Raw genomic sequence first — 24,134 nt, forward strand, 5'->3', positions numbered from 1 at the left:
GAATTCGGGCAGTTTCCGAGCTCTATTTTTTGCCGTTACCGTTTTCAATCTTTTTTTCTCGTCTCCTTATAGGAGATCTGACGCCAAGAGTTATGTTTTGCTGAGTAACGAAAACTCACAACCGGTTCAAATACTTCTGTTTTTTGAGGATAGAGATGAAGTCAAAGTTTTAGCCCGTTTCTTTAGTGTTGAGGAAAAAATCGATTTCAATCTTGGAGGAACTGAATTAGAAGACCAAAGTGGTTTACTGAAGTTACTCGGATACGTCTGCAAAGCAACATCGGAGAACAGAGTTTTGTCGATTAAATTGTTAAAAAGCAAACTTCTAAGATTTGACTTTCGTGATACCGTGTACCTCATCAATATTTTGGACCATTTTGAACATGATTGATGCAGTGTGCTTACCGTTGATCTAGCTGAGTTAAATTTTACATGCCTTGAAATTTGTTCAAATATGTTATCTAAAAGCTTTATTCTAAGAATTTTGCGTATTTGTTCGAGAGTCAATTTTATAGAAAAAAGTTCTTGAATACATTGTCTAGTTTTGCGGTCTAAAAACCATCTATATACAGTTTCATGAAAGGTATTTTTCAATCTAGTCGCACACATTTACATCATTTTTGGTGCCTACGTAAGAGTATCATCCTCTCATTGCTTACTGAAGCAGAAAGAAGTTTTGATCTAGGTTGTCTCGATAAAAGCTCTGAATACGTTGTCTAGTTTTGCGGTCTAAGAACCATCCATAATCAGTTTCACGAAAAGTGTTTTTCAATTAGTCGAATAATTACTGAATTAATTTCAGGGCCTACGTAGGAAGGTCACTTTCCTATTGGTTACACAAGGAGACAGAGGTTTTGATCTAGAATGTCTAAAGAAAAAGCTCTGAATACGTTGTGAAGTTTTGCTGTCTAAAAATCATCAACATACAGTTTCACGAAGTGTTTTTCAATCTAGTCTAACAATTTATAAATTACTTTCAGGGCCTACGTAGGAGTGTGACCTTCCTACTAGTTATTGAAGCGGAAAGAAATCTTTAGCTAGGTTGTCTAGGAAAAACCTCTGAATACGTTGTCTAGTTTTGCGGTCTAAAAACTATCTATTATAAAGTTTCATGAAAAGTGTTTATCAATCTAGTCGAACAATTTAGCATCATTTTTGGCGCCTACGTAGGAGTATCATCCTCTCATTCCTTATTGAAGAACAAAGAAGTTTTGATCTAGGTTGTCTAGATAAAAGCTCTGAATACGTTGTCTGGTTTTGCGGTCTAAGAACCATCCATAATCAGTTTCAAGAAAATAGTTTTTCAATTAATCGAATACTTGCTGAATTAATGTTAGGGCCTACGGAGGAAGATCACTTTCCTTTAAGCCACTGAAGCTGAAAGAAATTTTGATCTAAGAATCAATGGGGGAAAAGGTTCTGAATACATTGTCAAGTTTTGCTGTCTAAAAACCATCTATATACAGTTTCATGAAAGGTGTTTTTCAATCTAGTCGAACACTTCTACATCATTTTTGGTGCCTACGTAGGAGTGTCAACCTTTCATTGCTTTCTGAAGCAGAAAGAAGTTTTGATCTAGTTTGTCTAGGAAAAAAACGCTCTGAATACGTTGTCTAGTTTTGCGGTCTAAGAACCATCCATAATCAGTTTCAAGAGAAGTGTTTTTCAATTAGTCGAATAATTGCTGAACTAATTTCCACTTTCCTATTGGTTACGCAAGCAGAAAGAGGTTTTGATCTAGAATGTTTAAAGAAAAAGCTCTGAATACGATGAAGTTTTGCGGTCTAAAAATAATCAATATACAGTTTCACGAAAATTGTTTTTCAATCTAGTCTAACATTTTATAAATTACTTTCAGGGCCTACGTAGGAGTGTGACCTTCCTACTAATTACTGAAGCAGAAAGAAATCTTTAGCTAGGTTTAGTTGCTGAAGCTGAAAGAAATTTTGATCTAAGAATGTCTGGGGGGAAAAACTTCTGAAAACATTTTCTAGTTTTGCGGTCTAAAAACCATCTATTATAAAGTTTCATGAGACCTGTTTTTCAATCTACACGAACAATTTAACATTATTTTTGGCGCCTACGTAGGAGTGTCACACTCTCATTGCTTACTGTAGCAGAAAGCAGTTTTGATCTAGGTTGTCTAGAGAAAAAGATCTGAATACGTTGTGAAGTTTTGCGGTCTAAAAACCATAAATAAACAATTTGACGAAAAGTGTTTTTCAATCTAGTCTAACAATTTACAAATTACTTTCAGGGCCTACGTAGGAGTGTGACCTTACTACTAGTTACTGAAGCAGAAAGAAATCTTTAGCTAGGTTGTCTAGGAAAAAACCTCTGAATACGTTGTCTGGTTTTGCGGTCTAAGAACCATCCATAATCAGTTTCACGAAAAGTGTTTTTCAATTAATCGAATACTTGCTGAATTAATGTTAGGGCCTACGTAGGAAGATCACTTGCCTTTTAGTTGCTGAAGCTGAAAGAAATTTTGATCTAAGAATGTCTGGGGGGAAAAACTTCTGAATACATTTTCTAGTTTTGCGGTCTAAAAACCATCTATTATAAAGTTTCATGAGACCTGTTTTTCAATCTACACGAACAATTTAATATTATTTTTGGCGCCTACGTAGGAGTGTCACACTCTCATTGCTTACTGTAGCAGACAGCAGTTTTGATCTAGGTTGTCTAGAAAAAAAGCTCTGAATACGTTGTCTGGTTTTGCGGTCTAAGAACCATAATCAGTCTCAAGAAAAGTGTTTTTCAATTAATCGCATACTTGCTTAATAAATGTTAGGGCCTACCTAGGAAGATCAGTTTCCTTTTAGTCGCTGAAGCTGAAAGAAATTCTGATCTAAGAATGTCTGGGGGAAAAAGTTCTGAACACATTGTCTAGTTTTGCGGTCTAAAAACCATCTATTATAAAGTTTCATGAAAAGTGTTTATCAATCTAGTCGAACAATTTAGCATCATTTTTGGCGCCTACGTAGGAGTATCATCCTCTCATTCCTTATTGAAGCACAGAGAAGTTTTGATCTAGGTTGTCTAGATAAAAGCTCTGAATACGTTGTCTGGTTTTGCGGTCTAAAAACCATCTATAAACAGTTTCATGAAAATTGTTTTTCAATCAAGCCGAACACTTCTACATCATTTTTGGTGCCTACGTAGGAGTGTCAACCTCTCATTGCTTTCTGAAGCAGAAAGAAGTTTTGATCTAGTTTGTCTAGGAAAAGTTCTGAATACGTTGTCTAGTTTTGCGTTCTAAGAACCATCCATAATCAGTTTCACGCAAAGTGTTTTCAATTATTCGAATACTTGATGAATTAATGTTGAGGCCTACCTAGGAAGATCACTTTCCTATTAGTCACTGAGGCTGAAAGAAAATTTTATCAAGGAATGTCGAGGAAAAAAGTTCAGAATACATTGTCAATTTTTGCTGTCTGAAAACCATCTATAAACAGTTTCATGAAAATTGTTTTTCAATCAAGCCGAACACTTCTACATCACTTTTGGGTGCCTACGTAGGAGTGTCAACCTCTCATTGCTTTCTGAAGCAGAAAGAAGTTTTGATCTAGTTTGTCTAGGAAAAAAAGTTCTGAATACGTTGTCTATTTTTGCGTTCTAAGAACCATCCATAATCAGTTTTACGCAAAGTGTTTTTCAGTTATTCGAATACTTGATGAATTAATGTTAGGGCCTACCTAGGAAGATCACTTTCCTATTAGTCACAGAGGCTGAAAGAAAATTTGATCAAAGAATGTCTAGGAAAAAAGTTCTGAAAACATTGTCAATTTTTACTGTCTAGAAACCATCTATATACAGTTTCGTGAAAGGTGTTTTTCAATCTAGTCGAACACTTTTACATCATTTTTGGTGCCTACGTAGGAGCGTCACCCTCTCATTGCTTACTGAAGCAGAAAGAAGTTTTGATCTAGTTTGTCTAGGAAAAGTTCTGAATACGTTGTCTAGTTTTGCGTTCTAAGAACCATCCATAATCAGTTTCACGCAAAGTGTTTTCAATTATTCGAATACTTGATGAAATAATGTTGAGGCCTACCTAGGAAGATCACTTTCCTATTAGTCACTGAGGCTGAAAGAAAATTTGATCAAGGAATGTCGAGGAAAAAACTTAAGAATACATTGTCAATTTTTGCTGTCTGAAAACCATCTATAAACAGTTTCATGAAAATTGTTTTTCAATCAAGCCGAACACTTCTACATCACTTTTGGGTGCCTACGTAGGAGTGTCAACCTCTCATTGCTTTCTGAAGCAGAAAGAAGTTTTGATCTAGTTTGTCTAGGAAAAAAAGTTCTGAATACGTTGTCTATTTTTGCGTTCTAAGAACCATCCATAATCAGTTTTACGCAAAGTGTTTTTCAGTTATTCGAATACTTGATGAATTAATGTTAGGGCCTACCTAGGAAGATCACTTTCCTATTAGTCACAGAGGCTGAAAGAAAATTTGATCAAAGAATGTCTAGGAAAAAAGTTCTGAAAACATTGTCAATTTTTACTGTCTAGAAACCATCTATATACAGTTTCGTGAAAGGTGTTTTTCAATCTAGTCGAACACTTTTACATCCTTTTTGGTGCCTACGTAGGAGCGTCACCCTCTCATTGCTTACTGAAGCAGAAAGAAGTTTTGATCTAGTTTGTCTAGGAAAAGTTCTGAATACGTTGTCTAGTTTTGCGTTCTAAGAACCATCCATAATCAGTTTCACGCAAAGTGTTTTCAATTATTCGAATACTTGATGAATTAATGTTGAGGCCTACCTAGGAAGATCACTTTCCTATTAGTCACTGAGGCTGAAAGAAAATTTGATCAAGGAATGTCGAGGAAAAAACTTAAGAATACATTGTCAATTTTTGCTGTCTGAAAACCATCTATAAACAGTTTCATGAAAATTGTTCTTCAATCAAGCCGAACACTTCTACATCATTTTTGGGTGCCTACGTAGGAGTGTCAACCTCTCATTGCTTACTGAAGCAGAAAGAAGTTTTGATCTAGTTTGTCTAGGAAAAGTTCTGAATACGTTGTCTAGTTTTGCGTTCTAAGAACCATCCATAATCAGTTTCACGCAAAGTGTTTTCAATTATTCGAATACTTGATGAATTAATGTTGAGGCCTACCTAGGAAGATCACTTTCCTATTAGTCACTGAGGCTGAAAGAAAATTTGATCAAGGAATGTCGAGGAAAAAACTTAAGAATACATTGTCAATTTTTGCTGTCTGAAAACCATCTATAAACAGTTTCATGAAAATTGTTCTTCAATCAAGCCGAACACTTCTACATCATTTTTGGATGCCTACGTAGGAGTGTCAACCTCTCATTGCTTTCTGAAGCAGAAAGAAGTTTTGATCTAGTTTGTCTAGGAAAAGTTCTGAATACGTTGTCTAGTTTTGCGTTCTAAGAACCATCCATAATCAGTTTCACGCAAAGTGTTTTCAATTATTCGAATACTTGATGAATTAATGTTGAGGCCTTCCTAGGAAGATCACTTTCCTATTAGTCAATGAGGCTGAAAGAAAATTTGATCAAGGAATGTCGAGGAAAAAAGTTCAGAATACATTGTCAATTTTTGCTGTCTGAAAACCATCTATAAACAGTTTCATGAAAATTGTTTTTCAATCAAGCCGAACACTTCTACATCATTTTTGGGTGCCTACGTAGGAGTGTCAACCTCTCATTGCTTTCTGAAGCAGAAAGAAGTTTTGATCTAGTTTGTCTAGGAAAAAAAGTTCTGAATACGTTGTCTATTTTTGCGTTCTAAGAACCATCCATAATCAGTTTCACGCAAAGTGTTTTTCAGTTATTCGAATACTTGATGAATTAATGTTAGGGCCTACCTAGGAAGATCACTTTCCTATTAGTCACAGAGGCTGAAAGAAAATTTGATCAAAGAATGTCTAGGAAAAAAGTTCTGAATACATTGTCAATTTTTACTGTCTAGAAACCATCTATATACAGTTTCGTGAAAGGTGTTTTTCAATCTAGTCGAACACTTTTACATCATTTTTGGTGCCTACGTAGGAGCGTCACCCTCTCATTGCTTACTGAAGCAGAAAGAAGTTTTGATCTAGGTTGTATAGAAAAATGCTCTGAATACTTTGTCTAGTTTTGCGGTCTAAGCTAATCAGTTTCACGAAACGTGTTTTTCAATTAGTCGAATAATTTTTGAATTAATTTCAGGGCCTACGTAAAAAGGTCACTTTCCTATTGGTTACGGAAGCAGAAAGAAGTTTTGATTTAGGTTGTCTAGAAAAAAGCTCTGAATACTTTGTCTAGTTTTGCGGTCTAAGCTAATCAGTTTCACGAAACGTGTTTTTCAATTAGTCAAAAATTTGCTGAATTAATTTCAGGGCCTACGTAGTAAGGTCACTTTCCTATTGGTTACGGAAGCAGAAAGAAGTTTTGATCTAGGTTGTCTAGAAAAAAGCTCTGAATACGTTGTCTATTTTTGCGTTCTAAGAACCATCCATAATCAGTTTCACGCAAAGTGTTTTTCAGTTATTCGAATACTTGATGAATTAATGTTAGGGCCTACCTAGGAAGATCACTTTCCTATTAGTCACAGAGGCTGAAAGAAAATTTGATCAAAGAATGTCTAGGAAAAAAGTTCTGAATACATTGTCAATTTTTACTGTCTAGAAACCATCTATATACAGTTTCGTGAAAGGTGTTTTTCAATCTAGTCGAACACTTTTACATCATTTTTGGTGCCTACGTAGGAGCGTCACCCTCTCATTGCTTACTGAAGCAGAAAGAAGTTTTGATCTAGGTTGTATAGAAAAATGCTCTGAATACTTTGTCTAGTTTTGCGGTCTAAGCTAATCAGTTTCACGAAACGTGTTTTTCAATTAGTCGAATAATTTTTGAATTAATTTCAGGGCCTACGTAAAAAGGTCACTTTCCTATTGGTTACGGAAGCAGAAAGAAGTTTTGATTTAGGTTGTCTAGAAAAAAGCTCTGAATACTTTGTCTAGTTTTGCGGTCTAAGCTAATCAGTTTCACGAAACGTGTTTTTCAATTAGTCAAAAATTTGCTGAATTAATTTCAGGGCCTACGTAGTAAGGTCACTTTCCTATTGGTTACGGAAGCAGAAAGAAGTTTTGATCTAGGTTGTCTAGAAAAAAGCTCTGAATACTTTGTCTAGTTTTGCGGTCTAAGCTAATCAGTTTCACGAAAAGTGTTTTTCAATTAATCGAATACTTGCTGAATTAATGATAGGGCCTACGTAGGAAGATCACTTGCCTTTTAGTTGCTGAAGCTGAAAGAAATTTTGATCTAAGAATGTCTGGGGGGAAAAACTTCTGAATACATTTTCTAGTTTTGCGGTCTAAAAACCATCTATTATAAAGTTTCATGAGACCTGTTTTTCAATCTACAAGAACGATTTAACATTATTTTTGGCGCCTACGTAGGAGTGTCACACTCTCATTGCTTACTGTAGCAGAAAGCAGTTTTGATCTAGGTTGTCTAGAAAAAAATCTCTGAATACGTTGTCTGGTTTTGCGGTCTAAGAACCATAATCAGTCTCACGAAAAGTGTTTTTCAATTATTCGAATACTTGATGAATTAATGTTAGGGCCCACCTAGGAAGATCACTTTCCTATTAGTCACTGAGGCTGAAAGAAAATTTGATCAAGGAATGTCTAGGAAAAAAGTTCTGAATACATTGTCAATTTTTGCTGTCTAAAAACCATCTATAAACAGTTTCATGAAAATTGTTTTTCAATCAAGCCGAACACTTCTACATCATTTTTGGTGCCTACGTAGGAGTGTCAACCTCTCATTGCCTTCTGAAGCAGAAAGAAATTTTGATCTAGTTTGTCTAGGAAAAGTTCTGAATACGTTGTCTAGTTTTGCGTTCTAAGAACCATCCATAATCAGTTTCACGCAAAGTGTTTTTCAATTATTCGAATACTTGACGAATTAATGTTGAGGCCTACCTAGGAATATCACTTTCCTATTAGTCACTGAGGCTGAAAGAAAATTTGATCAAGGAATGTCTAGGAAAAAAGTTCTGAATACATTGTCAATTTTTGCTGTCTAAAAACCATCTATAAACAGTTTCATGAAAATGGTTTTTCAATCAAGCCGAACACATCTACATCATTCTTGGTGCCTACGTAGGAGTGTCAACCTCTCATTGCTTTCTGAAGCAGAAAGAAGTTTTGATCTAGTTTGTCTAGGAAAAAAAGTTCTGAATACGTTGTCTAGTTTTGCGTTCTAAGAACCAACCATAATCAGTTTCACGCAAAGTGTTTTTCAATTGTTCCAATACTTGATGAATTAATGTTAGGGCCCACCTAGGAAGATCACTTTCCTATTAGTCACTGAGGCTGAAAGAAAATTTGATCAAGGAATGTCTAGGAAAGAAGTTCTGAATACATTGTCTAGTTTTGCGGTCTAAAAACCATCTCTATACAGTTTCATGAAAAGTGTTTTTCAATCTAGTCGATCATTTTACATCATTTTTGGTGCCTACGTAGGATCGTCACCCTCTCATTGCTTACTGAAGCAGAAAGAAGTTTTGATCTAGGTTGTCTAGGGAAAAAGCTCTTAATACGTTGTGAAGTTTTGCGGTCTAAAAACCATCAATAAACAATTTCACGAAAAGTGTTTTTCAATCTAGTCTAACAATTTATAAATCACTTTCAGGGCCTACGTAGGAGTGTGACCTTCCTGCTAGCTACTGAAGCAGAACGAAAAATTAAGCTAGGTTGTCTAGGAAAAAAAACCTCTGAATACGTTGTCTAGTTTTGCGGTCTAAGAACCATCCATAATCAGTTTCACGAAAAGTGTCTTTCAATTTACCGAATACTTGATGAAATAATGTTAGGGCCTACCTAGGAAGATCGCTTTCCTATTAGTCACTGAGGCTGAAAGAAAATTTGATCAAGGAATGTCTAGGAAAAAAGTTCTGAATACATTGTCAATTTTTGCTGTCTAAAAACCATCTATAAACAGTTTCATGAAAATTGTTTTTCAATCAAGCCGAACACTTCTACATCATTTTTGGTGCCTACGTAGGAGTGTCAACCTCTCATTGCCTTCTGAAGCAGAAAGAAATTTTGATCTAGTTTGTCTAGGAAAAGTTCTGAATACGTTGTCTAGTTTTGCGTTCTAAGAACCATCCATAATCAGTTTCACGCAAAGTGTTTTTCAATTATTCGAATACTTGACGAATTAATGTTGAGGCCTACCTAGGAATATCACTTTCCTATTAGTCACTGAGGCTGAAAGAAAATTTGATCAAGGAATGTCTAGGAAAAAAGTTCTGAATACATTGTCAATTTTTGCTGTCTAAAAACCATCTATAAACAGTTTCATGAAAATTGTTTTTCAATCAAGCCGAACACTTCTACATCATTTTTGGTGCCTACGTAGGAGTGTCAACCTCTCATTGCCTTCTGAAGCAGAAAGAAATTTTGATCTAGTTTGTCTAGGAAAAGTTCTGAATACGTTGTCTAGTTTTGCGTTCTAAGAACCATCCATAATCAGTTTCACGCAAAGTGTTTTTCAATTATTCGAATACTTGACGAATTAATGTTGAGGCCTACCTAGGAATATCACTTTCCTATTAGTCACTGAGGCTGAAAGAAAATTTGATCAAGGAATGTCTAGGAAAAAAGTTCTGAATACATTGTCAATTTTTGCTGTCTAAAAACCATCTATAAACAGTTTCATGAAAATGGTTTTTCAATCAAGCCGAACACATCTACATCATTCTTGGTGCCTACGTAGGAGTGTCAACCTCTCATTGCTTTCTGAAGCAGAAAGAAGTTTTGATCTAGTTTGTCTAGGAAAAAAAGTTCTGAATACGTTGTCTAGTTTTGCGTTCTAAGAACCAACCATAATCAGTTTCACGCAAAGTGTTTTTCAATTGTTCCAATACTTGATGAATTAATGTTAGGGCCCACCTAGGAAGATCACTTTCCTATTAGTCACTGAGGCTGAAAGAAAATTTGATCAAGGAATGTCTAGGAAAGAAGTTCTGAATACATTGTCTAGTTTTGCGGTCTAAAAACCATCTCTATACAGTTTCATGAAAAGTGTTTTTCAATCTAGTCGATCATTTTACATCATTTTTGGTGCCTACGTAGGATCGTCACCCTCTCATTGCTTACTGAAGCAGAAAGAAGTTTTGATCTAGGTTGTCTAGGGAAAAAGCTCTTAATACGTTGTGAAGTTTTGCGGTCTAAAAACCATCAATAAACAATTTCACGAAAAGTGTTTTTCAATCTAGTCTAACAATTTATAAATCACTTTCAGGGCCTACGTAGGAGTGTGACCTTCCTGCTAGCTACTGAAGCAGAACGAAAAATTAAGCTAGGTTGTCTAGGAAAAAAAACCTCTGAATACGTTGTCTAGTTTTGCGGTCTAAGAACCATCCATAATCAGTTTCACGAAAAGTGTCTTTCAATTTACCGAATACTTGATGAAATAATGTTAGGGCCTACCTAGGAAGATCGCTTTCCTATTAGTCACTGAGGCTGAAAGAAAATTTGATCAAAGAAAGTCTAGGAAAAAAGTTCTGAATACATTGTCAAGTTTTGCTGTCTAAAAACCATCTATATACAGTTTCATGAAAAGTGTTTTTCAATCTAGCCGAACACTTCTACATCGTTTTTGGTGCCTACGTAGGAGTGTCAACCTTTCATTGCTTTCTGAAGCAGAAAGAAGTTTTGATCTAGTTTGTCTAGGAAAAAAACGCTCTTGAATACGTTGTCTAGTTTTGCGGTATAAGAACCATCCATAATCAGTTTCACGAAAAGTGTTTCAATTAATCGAATAATTGCTGAATTAATTTCAAGGCCTACATAGGAAGGTCACTTTCCTATTGGTTACGGAAGCAGAAAGAAGTTTTGATCCAGGTTGTCTAGGGAAAAAGCTCTGAAAACGTTGTGAAGTTTTGCGGTCTAAAAACCATCAATAAACAGTTTCACGCAAAGTGTTTTTCCATTAATCGAATACTTGATGAATTAATGTTAGGGCCTACCCAGGAAGATCACTTTCCTATAGTCACTGAGGCTGAAAGAAATTTTGATCAAGGAATGTCTAGGAAAAAAGTTCTGAATACATTGTCAACTTTTGCTGTCTAAAAACCATCCATATACAGTTTTACGAAAGGTGTTTTTCAATCTAGTCGAACACTTTTACATCATTTTTGGTGCCTACGTAGGAGTGTCACCCTCTCATTGCTTACTGAAGCAGAAAGAAGTTTTGATCTAGGTTGTATAGAAAAATGCTCTGAATACTTTGTCTAGTTTTGCGGTCTAAGCTAATCAGTTTCAGGAAACGTGTTTTTCAATTAGTCAAAAAATTGCTGAATTAATTTCAGGGCCTACGTAGTAAGGTCACTTTCCTATTGGTTACGGAAGCAGAAAGAAGTTTTGATCTAGGTTGTCTAGAAAAAAGCTCTGAATACTTTGTCTAGTTTTGCGGTCTAAGCTAATCAGTTTCACGAAACGTGTTTTTCAATTAGTCGAATACTTTCTGAATTAATTTCAGGGCCTACGTAATAAGGTAACTTTCCTATTGGTTACGGAAGCAGAAAGAAGTTTTGATTTAGGTTGTCTAGAGAAAAAGATTTGAATACGTTGTGAAGTTTTGCGGTCTAAAAACCATAAATAAACAATTTCACGAAAAGTGTTTTTCAATCTAGTCTAACAAACTACAAATTACTTTCAGGGCCTACGTAGGAGTGCGGCCTTCCTGCCAGCTACTGAAGCAGAACGAAATATTTAGCTAGGTTGTCTAGGAAAAAAACCTCTGAATACGTTGTCTAGTTTTGCGGTCTAAGAACCATCCATAATCAGTTTCACTAAGTGTTTTTCAATTAATCGAATACTTGCTGAATTAACGTTAGGGCCAAGGAGGAAGATCACCTTCCTTTAAGCCACTGAAGCTGAAAGAAATTTTGATCTAAGAATAACTGGGGGAAAAAGTTCTGAATACATTGTCTAGTTTTGCGGTCTAAAAACCATCTATATACAGTTTCACGAAAAGTGTTTTTCAATCTAGTCGAACAATTTTACATCATTTTTGGCGCCTACGTAGGAGTGTCACCCTCTCATTGCTTACTGAAACAAAAAGAAGTTTTGATCTAGGTTGTCTAGAAAAAAGGCTCTGAATACGTTGTCTAGTTTTGCGGTCTAAGAACCATCCATAATCAGTTTCACGAAAAGTGTTTATCAATTAGTCGAATAATTGCTGAATTAATTTCAGGGCCTACATAGGAAGGTCACTTTCCTATTGGTTACTGAAGCAGAAAGAAAAATATCTCGAAAATTTGATTTTTAAAATCAACTTGAGACTTTTTCCGACAATTTTATTGCCATTTTTATTTATGTGTTTTGTTTTTGTTCGGAGAGTTTGAGCCTAGTTTTTTTTGCTAGGCTCAACGAAAAACTGTTGTCGGAATAATTGCTCAACAAAAAACTGTTGTCGGAATAATTGCTCTCGAGTGACTAGTGGGATCTCCAAATTACAGTAGCCAGCTTCGGTCATGGAAGGGGAAGGGAGGAGCGGGAGTTAAGAAGTTCACTAAGATGCGTTAGATGACGTAATCAGAGGTTATATACCACTATTAAAATTGAATGCAAAACACAGCTGCCAGACCGCCGGAAAAATAGCAACAACTTTGTACACTTTTAATCAAAAAGCCCATAAGAATAATACCAAAAAAATCATTTCTTGCACCTATTGCTAAAATGCTATTACTTAATGATGAAATGAAAAATTGTTTAATTCGAGTGACTCAATTGATCTCATCTCAAAAAACTGTTGCCCTCATTCTTAAATGAAAGTAAGCAGAAGTCATTTTCGGGAATGCGGTAAGTCAAATGTGACCAAAGAATTAATCACGCGAAAAACCTAACACTCGATCCCGTAAGAGTGAAATCTTTGAGGTTACACATACAATTAGGTCATAATTGCTTGAAACAATTACTAAAGTGAGCAAAACCTGATATGGTTGTAATACAAATCTTGAAGCCGAAATAAAATACATAGCAGGATGAGTCCTGAATAACAATAACAGGACAGAAAAACATTAATACCCTTCAAAAAGAATCAGCATCATCAAACATAAGAGCTAAAAAAACTCAAGCCAGTAAAAGATCAAACTTACGCCGCTCTTATAGCGACTAAACGACCAGACAACAAGAAGAGCGACAAGAAAAAACTCGTAAGAATTCCGGCCAATAAATTCGTATGAATTCATAAGAAGAACTCGTATGAATGCAAGCCAGTAATTAGATTCCTTAATGCCTCATTAGCAACCATTGAGATAGGTGAATACTGGGATACTTTTCTTTTAAAAATAGGTGGTTAAGCCATAGAAACCATAAAATGAATTAATTAATTCGATTCACTTTTGCCTCATAAGCAACTTAGGAACCTGTCATCAATGAGACTAGGTAAAATACAACCGTAAAAAGCAGTAAAAAATAAAAACTCACTTTTATTTTATGACAACAAATAGTGCCAAAGCCCTAAAAAGCACTAGCTGCCGTTGACGGATTCAAACAATATCAAAGAGGCGTAATTAGAATAAAATTCTAACATTTTAATAGCATTCAGGTGAAAAAAAAACAGAAATCAAATCGCCGCAGATGAATAAACTTACTCTCAAAAACCGAAAATTTATTCTAGCATTGCACTACAATGAAGGTAGTTTGATAGAAGATAAGCTTCAAATTTAATTTAATTTTTGCTCTAAAAAGAACCGATTTTATGTGTACAAAGCGCTCCATAACAATCCGAATACTTTGGATCGTCAAAAACCAAATAAGGCCAATGATAGTTGGCTAAGCCATCGCTATTCCCGCCATTAAAAATAACACCGATTTCGACTTCTCTTTATTTGACTTTTATCAGTTAACTTCAGTCAATTGAACTTAGCTGCTTAAAATTGTGAATAAGAGAGAAATTTAGATCACGTAAAAAGTCAAGCGCGTCAAGTTATTCCAAAGTCAAAACGGTCAAACAAAAATTTTGCATACAAAAGTCATGCGGTTACAATAGCTGCTTCAAGGTAAATTACAACAGTAAAAATGCAGGAAAACATAAACTCACTTTTATTTTATGACAACAAATAGTGCCAAAGCCCTAAAAAGCACTAGCTGCCGTTGAAGGATTCAAACAATATCAAAGAGGCGTAACTAGAATAAAACTCTAACATTTTAGTAGCATTCGGGTGAAAAAAAAACAGAAATCAAAGCGTCGCAGATGAATAAACTTACTCTCACAAACCAAAAATTTATTCTAGCACTAAAATTGCACTCCAATGAAGGTAGTTTGCTAGAAAATAGCTTCAAATTTAATTTAATTTTTGCTCTAAAAAGTCAAAAAAGAACCGATCTTGTGTACAAAGCGCTCCATAACAATCCGAATACTTTGGACCGTCAAAAACCAAATAAGGGCAATAATAGCTTGGCTAAGCCATCGCTATCGCCGCCATTAAAAATAACACCGATTTCGACTTCTTTATTTGACTTTTATCAGTTAACTTCAGTCAATTGAACTTAGCTGCTTAAAATTGTGAATAAGAGAGAAATTTAGATCACGTAAAAAGTCAAGCGCGTCAAGTTATTCCAAAGTCAAAACGGTCAAACAAAAATTTTGCATACAAAAGTCACGCGGTTGCAATAGTTGCTTCAAGGTAAATTACAACAGTAAAAATGCAGGAAAACATACTCACTTTTATTTTATGACAACAAATAGTGCCAAAGCCCTAAAAAGCACTAGCTGCCGTTGAAGGATTCAAACAATATCAAAGAGGCGTAACTAGAATAAAACTCTAACATTTTAGTAGCATTCGGGTGAAAAAAAACAGAAATCAAAGCGTCGCAGATGAATAAACTTACTCTCACAAACCAAAAATTTATTCTAGCACTAAAATTGCACTCCAATGAAGGTAGTTTGCTAGAAAATAGCTTCAAATTTAATTTAATTTTTGCTCTAAAAAGTCAAAAAAGAACCGATCTTGTGTACAAAGCGCTCCATAACAATCCGAATACTTTGGACCGTCAAAAACCAAATAAGGGCAATAATAGCTTGGCTAAGCCATCGCTATCGCCGCCATTAAAAATAACATCGATTTCGACTTCTTTATTTGACTTTTATCAGTTAACTTCAGTCAATTGAACTTAGCTGCTTAAAATTGTGAATAAGAGAGAAATTTAGATCACGCAAAAAGTCAAGCGCGTCACGTTATTCTAAAGTCAAAACGGTCAAACAAAAATTTTGCATAAAAAAGTCACACGGTTATAATAGCTGCTTCAAGGTAAAATGTAACAGTAAAAATGCAGAAAATAAAAACTCACTTTTATTTTATGACAACAAATAGTGCCAAAGCCCTAATAAGCACCAGCTGCCGTTGACGGATTCAAACAATATCAAAGAGGCGTACTTAGAATAAAATTCTAACATTTTAATAGCATTCAGGTGAAAAAAAAAACAGAAATCAAATCGCCGCAGATGAATAAACTTACTCTCAAAAACCGAAAATTTATTCTAGCATTGCACTCCAATGAAGGTAGTTTGATAGAAAATAAGCTTCAAATTTAATTTAATTTTTGCTCTAAAAAGTCTAAAAAGAACCGATTTTATGTGTACAAAGCGCTCCATAACAATCCGAATACTTTGGATCGTCAAAAAACAAATAAGGCCAATGATAGTTGGCTAAGCCATCGCTATTCCCGCCATTAAAAATAACACCGATTTCGACTTCTCTTTATTTGACTTTTATCAGTTAACTTCAGTCAATTGAACTTAGCTGCTTAAAATTGTGAATAAGAGAGAAATTTAGATCACGTAAAAAGTCAAGCGCGTCAAGTTATTCCAAAGTCAAAACGGTCAAACAAAAATTTTGCATACAAAAGTCACACGGTTACAATAGCTGCTTCAAGGTAAATTACAACAGTAAAAATGCAGGAAAACAAACTCATTATTTTATGACAACAAATAGTGCGAAAGCCCTAAAAAGCACTAGCTGCCGTTGAAGGATTCAAACAATATCAAAGAGGCGTAACTAGAATAAAACTCTAACATTTTAGTAGCATTCGGGTGAAAAAAACAGAAATCAAAGCGTCGCAGATGAATAAACTTACTCTCACAAACCAAAAATTTATTCTAGCACTAAAATTGCAGTCCATTGAAGGTAGTTTGATAGAAAATAGCTTCAAATTTAATTTAATTTTTGCTCTAAAAAGTCCAAAAAGAACCGATCTTGTGTACAAAGCGCTCCATAACAATCCGAATACTTTGGACCGTCAAAAACCAAATAAGGCCAATAATAGCTTGGCTAAGCCATCGCTATCGCCGCCATTAAAAATAACACCGATTTCGACTTCTTTACTTGACTTTTATCAGTTAACTTCAGTCAATTGAACTTAGCTGCTTAAAATTGTGAATCAGAGAGAAATTTAGATCACGCAAAAAGTCAAGCGCGTCACGTTATTCTAAAGTCAAAACGGTCAAACAAAAATTTTGCATAAAAAAGTCACACGGTTACAATAGCTGCTTCAAGGTAAATTACAACAGTAAAAATGCAGGAAAACAAACTCATTATTTTATGACAACGAATAGTGCCAAAGCCCTAAAAAGCACTAGCTGCCGTTGAAGGATTCAAACAATATCAAAGAGGCGTAACTAGAATAAAACCCATACATTTTAGTAGCATTCGGGTGAAAAAAAAACAGAAATCAAAGCGTCGCAGATGAATAAACTTACTCTCACAAACCAAAAATTTATTCTAGCACTAAAATTGCAGTCCAATGAAGGTAGTTTGATAGCAGATAAGCTTCAAATTTAATTTAATTTTTGCTCTAAAAAGTCTAAAAAGAACCGATTTTATGTGTACAAAGCGCTCCATAACAATCCGAATACTTTGGATCGTCAAAAACCAAATAAGGCCTATGATAGTTGGCTAAGCCATCGCTATTCCCGCCATTAAAAATAACACCGATTTCGACTTCTCTTTATTTGACTTTTATCAGTTAACTTCAGTCAATTGAACTTAGCTGCTTAAAATTGTGAATAAGAGAGAAATTTAGATCACGTAAAAAGTCAAGCGCGTCAAGTTATTCCAAAGTCAAAACGGTCAAACAAAAATTTTGCATACAAAAGTCACGCGGTTACAATAGCTGCTTCAAGGTAAATTACAACAGTAAAAATGCAGAAAAACATAAACTCACTTTTATTTTTATGACAACAAATAGTGCCAAAGCCCTAAAAAGCACTAGCTGCCGTTGAAGGATTCAAACAATATCAAAGAGGCGTAATTAGAATAAAATTCTAACATTTTAATAGCATTCAGGTGAAAAAAAAACAGAAATCAAATCGCCGCAGATGAATAAGCTTACTCTCAAAAACCGAAAATTTATTCTAGCATTGCACTCCAATGAAGGTAGTTTGATAGAAAATAAGCTTCAAATTTAATTTAATTTTTGCTCTAAAAAGTCTAAAAAGAACCGATTTTATGTGTACAAAGCGCTCCATAACAATCCGAATACTTTGGATCGTCAAAAACCAAATAAGGCCAATGATAGTTGGCAAAGCCATCGCTATTCCCGCCATTAAAAAAAACACCGATTTCGACTTCTCTTTATTTGACTTTTATCAGTTAACTTCAGTCAATTGAACTTAGCTGCTTAAAATTGTGAATAAGAGAGAAATTTAGATCACGTAAAAAGTCAAGCGCGTCAAGTTATTCCAAAGTCAAAACGGTCAAACAAAAATTTTGCATACAAAAGTCACGCGGTTACAATAGCTGCTTCAAGGTAAATTACAACAGTAAAAATGCAGGAAAACAAACTCATTATTTTATGACAACAAATAGTGCCAAAGCCCTAAAAAGCACTAGCTGCCGTTGAAGGATTCAAACAATATCAAAGAGGCGTAACTAGAATAAAACTCTAACATTTTAGTAGCATTCGGGTGAAAAAAACAGAAATCAAAGCGTCGCAGATGAATAAACTTACTCTCACAAACCAAAAAATTATTCTAGCACTAAAATTGCAGTCCAATGAAGGTAGTTTGATAGAAAATAGCTTCAAATTTAATTTAATTTTTGCTCTAAAAAGTCCAAAAAGAACCGATCTTGTGTACAAAGCGCTCCATAACAATCCGAATACTTTGGACCGTCAAAAACCAAATAAGGCCAATAATAGCTTGGCTAAGCCATCGCTATCGCCGCCATTAAAAATAACACCGATTTCGACTTCTTTACTTGACTTTTATCAGTTAACTTCAGTCAATTGAACTTAGCTGCTTAAAATTGTGAATCAGAGAGAAATTTAGATCACGCAAAAAGTCAAGCGCGTCACGTTATTCTAAAGTCAAAACGGTCAAACAAAAATTTTGCATAAAAAAGTCACACGGTTACAATAGCTGCTTCAAGGTAAAATATAACAGTAAAAATGCAGGAGAAAATAAAAACTCACTTTTATTTTATGACAACAAATAGTGCCGAAGCCCTAATAAGCACCAGCTGCCGTTAAAGGATTCAAACAGTATCAAAGAGGCGTAACTAGAATAAAATTCTAACATTTTAATAGCATTCAGGTGAAAAAAAACAGAAATCAAATCGCCGCAGATGAATAAACTTACTCTCAAAAACCGAAAATTTATTCTAGCACTAAAATTGCACTCCAATGAAGGTAGTTTGATAGAAGATAAGCTTCAAATTTAAATTAATTTTTGCTCTAAAAAGTCTAAAAAGAACCGATTTTATGTGTACAAAGCGCTCCATAACAATCCGAATACTTTGGATCGTCAAAAACCAAATAAGGCCAATGATAGTTGGCTAAGCCATCGCTATCGCCGCCATTAAAAATAACACCGATTTCGACTTCTCTTTATTTGACTTTTATCAGTTAATTTCAGTCAATTGAACTTAGCTGCTTAAAATTGTGAATAAGAGAGAATTTTTGATCACGTAAAAAGTCAAGCGCGTCAAGTTATTCCAAAGTCAAAACGGTCAAACAAAAATTTTGCATACAAAAGTCACGCGGGTACAATAGCTGCTTCAAGGTAAATTACAACAGTAAAAATGCAGAAAAACATAAACTCACTTTTATTTTTATGACAACAAATAGTGCCAAAGCCCTAAAAAGCACTAGCTGCCGTTGAAGGATTCAAACAATATCAAAGAGGCGTAATTAGAATAAAATTCTAACATTTTAATAGCATTCAGGTGAAAAAAAAACAGAAATCAAATCGCCGCAGATGAATAAACTTACTCTCAAAAACCGAAAATTTATTCTAGCATTGCACTCCAATGAAGGTAGTTTGATAGAAATTAAGCTTCAAATTTGATTTAATTTTTGCTCTAAAAAATCTAAAAAGAACCGATTTTATGTGTACAAAGCGCTCCATAACAATCCGAATACTTTGGATCGTCAAAAACCAAATAAGGCCAATGATAGTTGGCTAAGTCATCCCTATTCCCGCCATTAAAAATAACACCGATTTCGACTTCTCTTTATTTGACTTTTATCAGTTAACTTCAGTCAATTGAACTTAGCTGCTTAAAATTGTGAATAAGAGAGAAATTTAGATCACGTAAAAAGTCAAGCGCGTCAAGTTATTCCAAAGTCAAAACGGTCAAACAAAAATTTTGCATACAAAAGTCACGCGGTTACAATAGCTGCTTCAAGGTAAATTACAACAGTAAAAATGCAGGAAAACAAACTCATTATTTTATGACAACGAACAGTGCCAAAGCCCTAAAAAGCACTAGCTGCCGTTGAAGGATTCAAACAATATCAAAGAGGCGTAACTAGAATAAAACTCCAACATTTTAGTAGCATTCGGGTGAAAAAAAAAACAGAAATCAAAGCGTCGCAGATGAATAAACTTACTCTCACAAACCAAAAATTTATTCTAGCACTAAAATTGCAGTCCAATGAAGGTAGTTTGATAGAAAATAGCTTCAAATTTAATTTAATTTTTGCTCTAAAAAGTCCAAAAAGAACCGATCTTGTGTACAAAGCGCTCCATAACAATCCGAATACTTTGGACCGTCAAAAACCAAATAAGGCCAATAATAGCTTGGCTAAGCCATCGCTATCGCCGCCAATAAAAATAACATCGATTTCGACTTCTTTATTTGACTTTTATCAGTTAACTTCAGTCAATTGAACTTAGCTGCTTAAAAATGTGAATAAGAGAGAAATTTAGATCACGCAAAAAGTCAAGCGCGTCACAATATTCTAAAGTCAAAACGGTCAAACAAAAATTTTGCATAAAAAAGTCACACGGTTACAATAGCTGCTTCAAGGTAAAATATAACAGTAAAAATGCAGGAGAAAATAAAAACTCACTTTTATATGACAACAAATAGTACCGAAGCCCTAATAAGCACCACATGCCGTTGAAGGATTCAAACAGTATCAAAGAGGCGTAACTAGAATAAAATTCTAACATTTTAATAGCATTCAGGTGAAAAAAAAAACAGAAATCAAATCGCCGCAGATGAATAAACTTACTCTCAAAAACCAAAAATTTATTCTAGCACTAAAATTGCACTCCAATGAAGGTAGTTTGATAGAAGATAAGCTTCAAATTTAATTTAATTTTTGCTCTAAAAAGTCTAAAAAGAACCGATTTTATGTGTACAAAGCGCTCCATAACAATCCGAATACTTTGGATCGTCAAAAACCAAATAAGGCCAATGATAGTTGGCTAAGCCATCGCTATCGCCGCCATTAAAAATAACACCGATTTCGACTTCTCTTTATTTGACTTTTATCAGTTAATTTCAGTCAATTGAACTTAGCTGCTTAAAATTGTGAATAAGAGAGAATTTTTGATCACGTAAAAAGTCAAGCGCGTCAAGTTATTCCAAAGTCAAAACGGTCAAACAAAAACTTTGCATACAAAAGTCACGCGGTTACAATAGCTGCTTCAAGGTAAATTACAACAGTAAAAATGCAGGAAAACAAACTCACTTTTATTTTATGACAACAAATAGTGCCAAAGCCCTAAAAAGCACTAGCTGCCGTTGAAGGATTCAAACAATATCAAAGAGGCGTAACTAGAATAAAACTCTAACATTTTAGTAGCATTCGGGTGAAAAAAAAACAGAAATCAAAGCGTCGCAGATGAATTAACTTACTCTCACAAACCAAAAATTTATTCTAGCACTAAAATTGCACTCCAATGAAGGTAGTTTGCTAGAAAATAGCTTCAAATTTAATTTAATTTTTGCTCTAAAAAGTCCAAAAAGAACAGATCTTGTGTACAAAGCGCTCCATAACAATCCGAATACTTTGGACCGTCAAAAACCAAATAAGGCCAATAATAGCTTGGCTAAGCCATCGCTATCGCCGCCATTAAAAATAACACCAATTTCGACTTCTTTACTTGACTTTTATCAGTTAACTTCAGTCAATTGAACTTAGCTGCTTAAAATTGTGAATAAGAGAGAAATTTAGATCACGTAAAAAGTCAAGCGCGTCAAGTTATTCCAAAGTCAAAACGGTCAAACAAAAATTTTGCATACAAAAGTCACGCGGTTACAATAGCTGCTTCAAGGTAAATTACAACAGTAAAAATGCAGGAAAACAAACTCACTTTTATTTTATGACAACAAATAGTGCCAAAGCCCTAAAAAGCACTAGCTGCCGTTGAAGGATTCAAACAATATCAAAGAGGCGTAACTAGAATAAAACTCTAACATTTTAGTAGCATTCGGGTGAAAAAAAACAGAAATCAAAGCGTCGCAGATGAATAAACTTACTCTCACAAACCAAAAATTTATTCTAGCACTAAAATTGCACTCCAATGAAGGTAGTTTGCTAGAAAATAGCTTCAAATTTAAATTAATTTTTGCTCTAAAAAGTCCAAAAAGAACCGATCTTGTGTACAAAGCGCTCCATAACAATCCGAATACTTTGGACCGTCAAAAACCAAATAAGGCCAATAATAGCTTGGCTAAGCCATCGCTATCGCCGCCATTAAAAATAACACCGATTTCGACTTCTTTATTTGACTTTTATCAGTTAACTTCAGTCAATTGAACTTAGCTGCTTAAAATTGTCAATAAGAGAGAAATTTAGATCACGCAAAAAGTCAAGCGCGTCACGTTATTCTAAAGTCAAAACGGTCAAACAAAAATTTTGCATAAAAAAGTCACACGGTTACAATAGCTGCTTCAAGGTAAATTACAACAGTAAAAATGCAGGAAAACAAACTCATTATTTTATGACAACGAATAGTGCCAAAGCCCTAATAAGCACCAGCTGCCGTTGAAGGATTCAAACAGCATCAAAGAGGCGTAACTAGAATAAAATTCTAACATTTTAATAGCATTCAGGTGAAAAAAAAAACAGAAATCAAATGGCCGCAGATGAATAAACTTACTCTCAAAAACCGAAAATTTATTCTATCACTAAAATTGCACTCCAATGAAGGTAGTTTGATAGAAGATAAGCTTCAAATTTAATTTAATTTTTGCTCTAAAAAGTCTAAAAAGAACCGATTTTATGTGTACAAAGCGCTCCATAACAATCCGAATACTTTGGATCGTCAAAAACCAAATAAGGCCAATGATAGTTGGCTAAGCCATCGCTATCGCCGCCATTAAAAATAATACCGATTTCGACTTCTCTTTATTTGACTTTTATCAGTTAACTTTAGTCAATTGAACTTAGCTGCTTAAAATTGTGAATAAGAGAGAAATTTAGATCACGCAAAAAGTCAAGCGCGTCAAGATATTCCAAAGTCAAAAGGGTCAAAGAAAAATTTTGCATTAAAAAGTCACACGGTTACGCTGCTTCAAACTTCCTTCAGGAGCAGTTAAAAATGGTCAACAATCAATACCCTCTAGCATGAAAAATTATTTGGATAAAATTCTATGGACCTCACAAAAAAATTATCAACAATCGGGGCCCTGAAAAGAAAGAAAACGATAGCATTTTCCCCATGGTTTTATATACATTATATGCACTTCGTAGTCCAAGAACACTTTATCCCAGAAAAAAATAAACAGAATTTCAAAAACTGTGTAATATGATGTCCAAGAACACTTTATTCAGAAAAAAATTACAGAATTTCAAAACTAGAATTTTGAATATCTTTTCCAAGAAACTTAACTGACAATGATAGTTAACATTTGCTTTACCTGATAATTACTTTCATTGGAGTAATGACGAAAAACATTTATTGTTAACTGATCAATTATAATTTTGGGTGTACATTACCTACCCATTCCTGTTAGAAAAGCTTTGACATCCAAAATGGACTGACTGGAAAGGGATTCAAATTCGTGAACTAGAAGTTTCGGTGTTTTCCTTAACATTTCATGAAGAACGGATGACGCGTTTGTAATGCCTTGATCGGTATGAACGTTAGCTAGATGACTGCAGAAGATCCGGAGAGACATTGAACTGTGAACCTCTAACGCTTCCACAAAAATATCAGCAAATGGGTTTAAATACAGTGGTTCTGATTTAAACATCTCGTACACAAGAAACAATGCAGTGGCTTTCTGATGCTTAGTAGAAAGCATATCAGGATTTCTCAGCATAAACTCAATTGTTTGCCCCACTTGAAAATAATCGGCTTCAGTTATCTGATGATGAAAAGTAGTTGATATATTATCCAGCGAATTTTCACAGGAAAACTCATCGCCCAGAATACGGGCTAGTGTCATGCTCACTTTAGACGAGCTACTGTCCTTATTCTGCTTTTTAAACATGCTGGTTCTAAAATATCCATTAGTAACGCTAATAGCTGCATTTTCTCAAATCTTCCTTTACTACCCTGTTGAAGATTTTTCTTCTTTTGATGAAAATGGAAAGTGAGCCCCCACTATGAAACATAACGGCAGCGTATATAAATTTACCGAAAGAACGCAGTGCATTTTAACTTACAGCTATATGCTAGGCTCATGGAGCCGTGTCACAAGTTTAAATTAATAACGTAATAATTAGGTTTCTAACCTTCCTCACGCACAACAAAAATACAGGCAATTATTTAACGGCAGTCTCTGAAACAGTAATGGCGCTTATATTCGTTCGAATGTATGTTATTGTGTCGTCATTCATTTCGGAGATTTTTGACGGCCCTGACCCCCCCCCCCCCCCTCCAAGCAAGAAACTACGACTGGAACCAAATTACTT

At 34.8% G+C, this 24,134-nt stretch overlaps 1 protein-coding gene across 1 annotated transcript in view; it reads right to left on the minus strand.

The window, feature by feature from the left end:
- Positions 1-23,777, minus strand: part of LOC142344063 (CCR4-NOT transcription complex subunit 11-like) — a 51,550-nt gene extending 27,773 nt beyond the window's left edge. The window contains exon 1 of the mRNA XM_075395541.1: positions 23,218-23,777. Coding sequence (XP_075251656.1) covers positions 23,218-23,710 — 493 coding nt within the window. The 5' untranslated portion in view covers positions 23,711-23,777. The remainder of the gene's footprint in view (positions 1-23,217) is intronic.
- Positions 23,778-24,134: the final 357 nt, after the last annotated feature.

The sequence above is a fragment of the Convolutriloba macropyga genome, chromosome 8 (assembly GCF_964194025.1).
Source record: "Convolutriloba macropyga chromosome 8, txConMacr16.3, whole genome shotgun sequence".
In the NCBI taxonomy this organism is placed as follows: Eukaryota; Metazoa; Xenacoelomorpha; order Acoela; family Convolutidae; genus Convolutriloba; species Convolutriloba macropyga.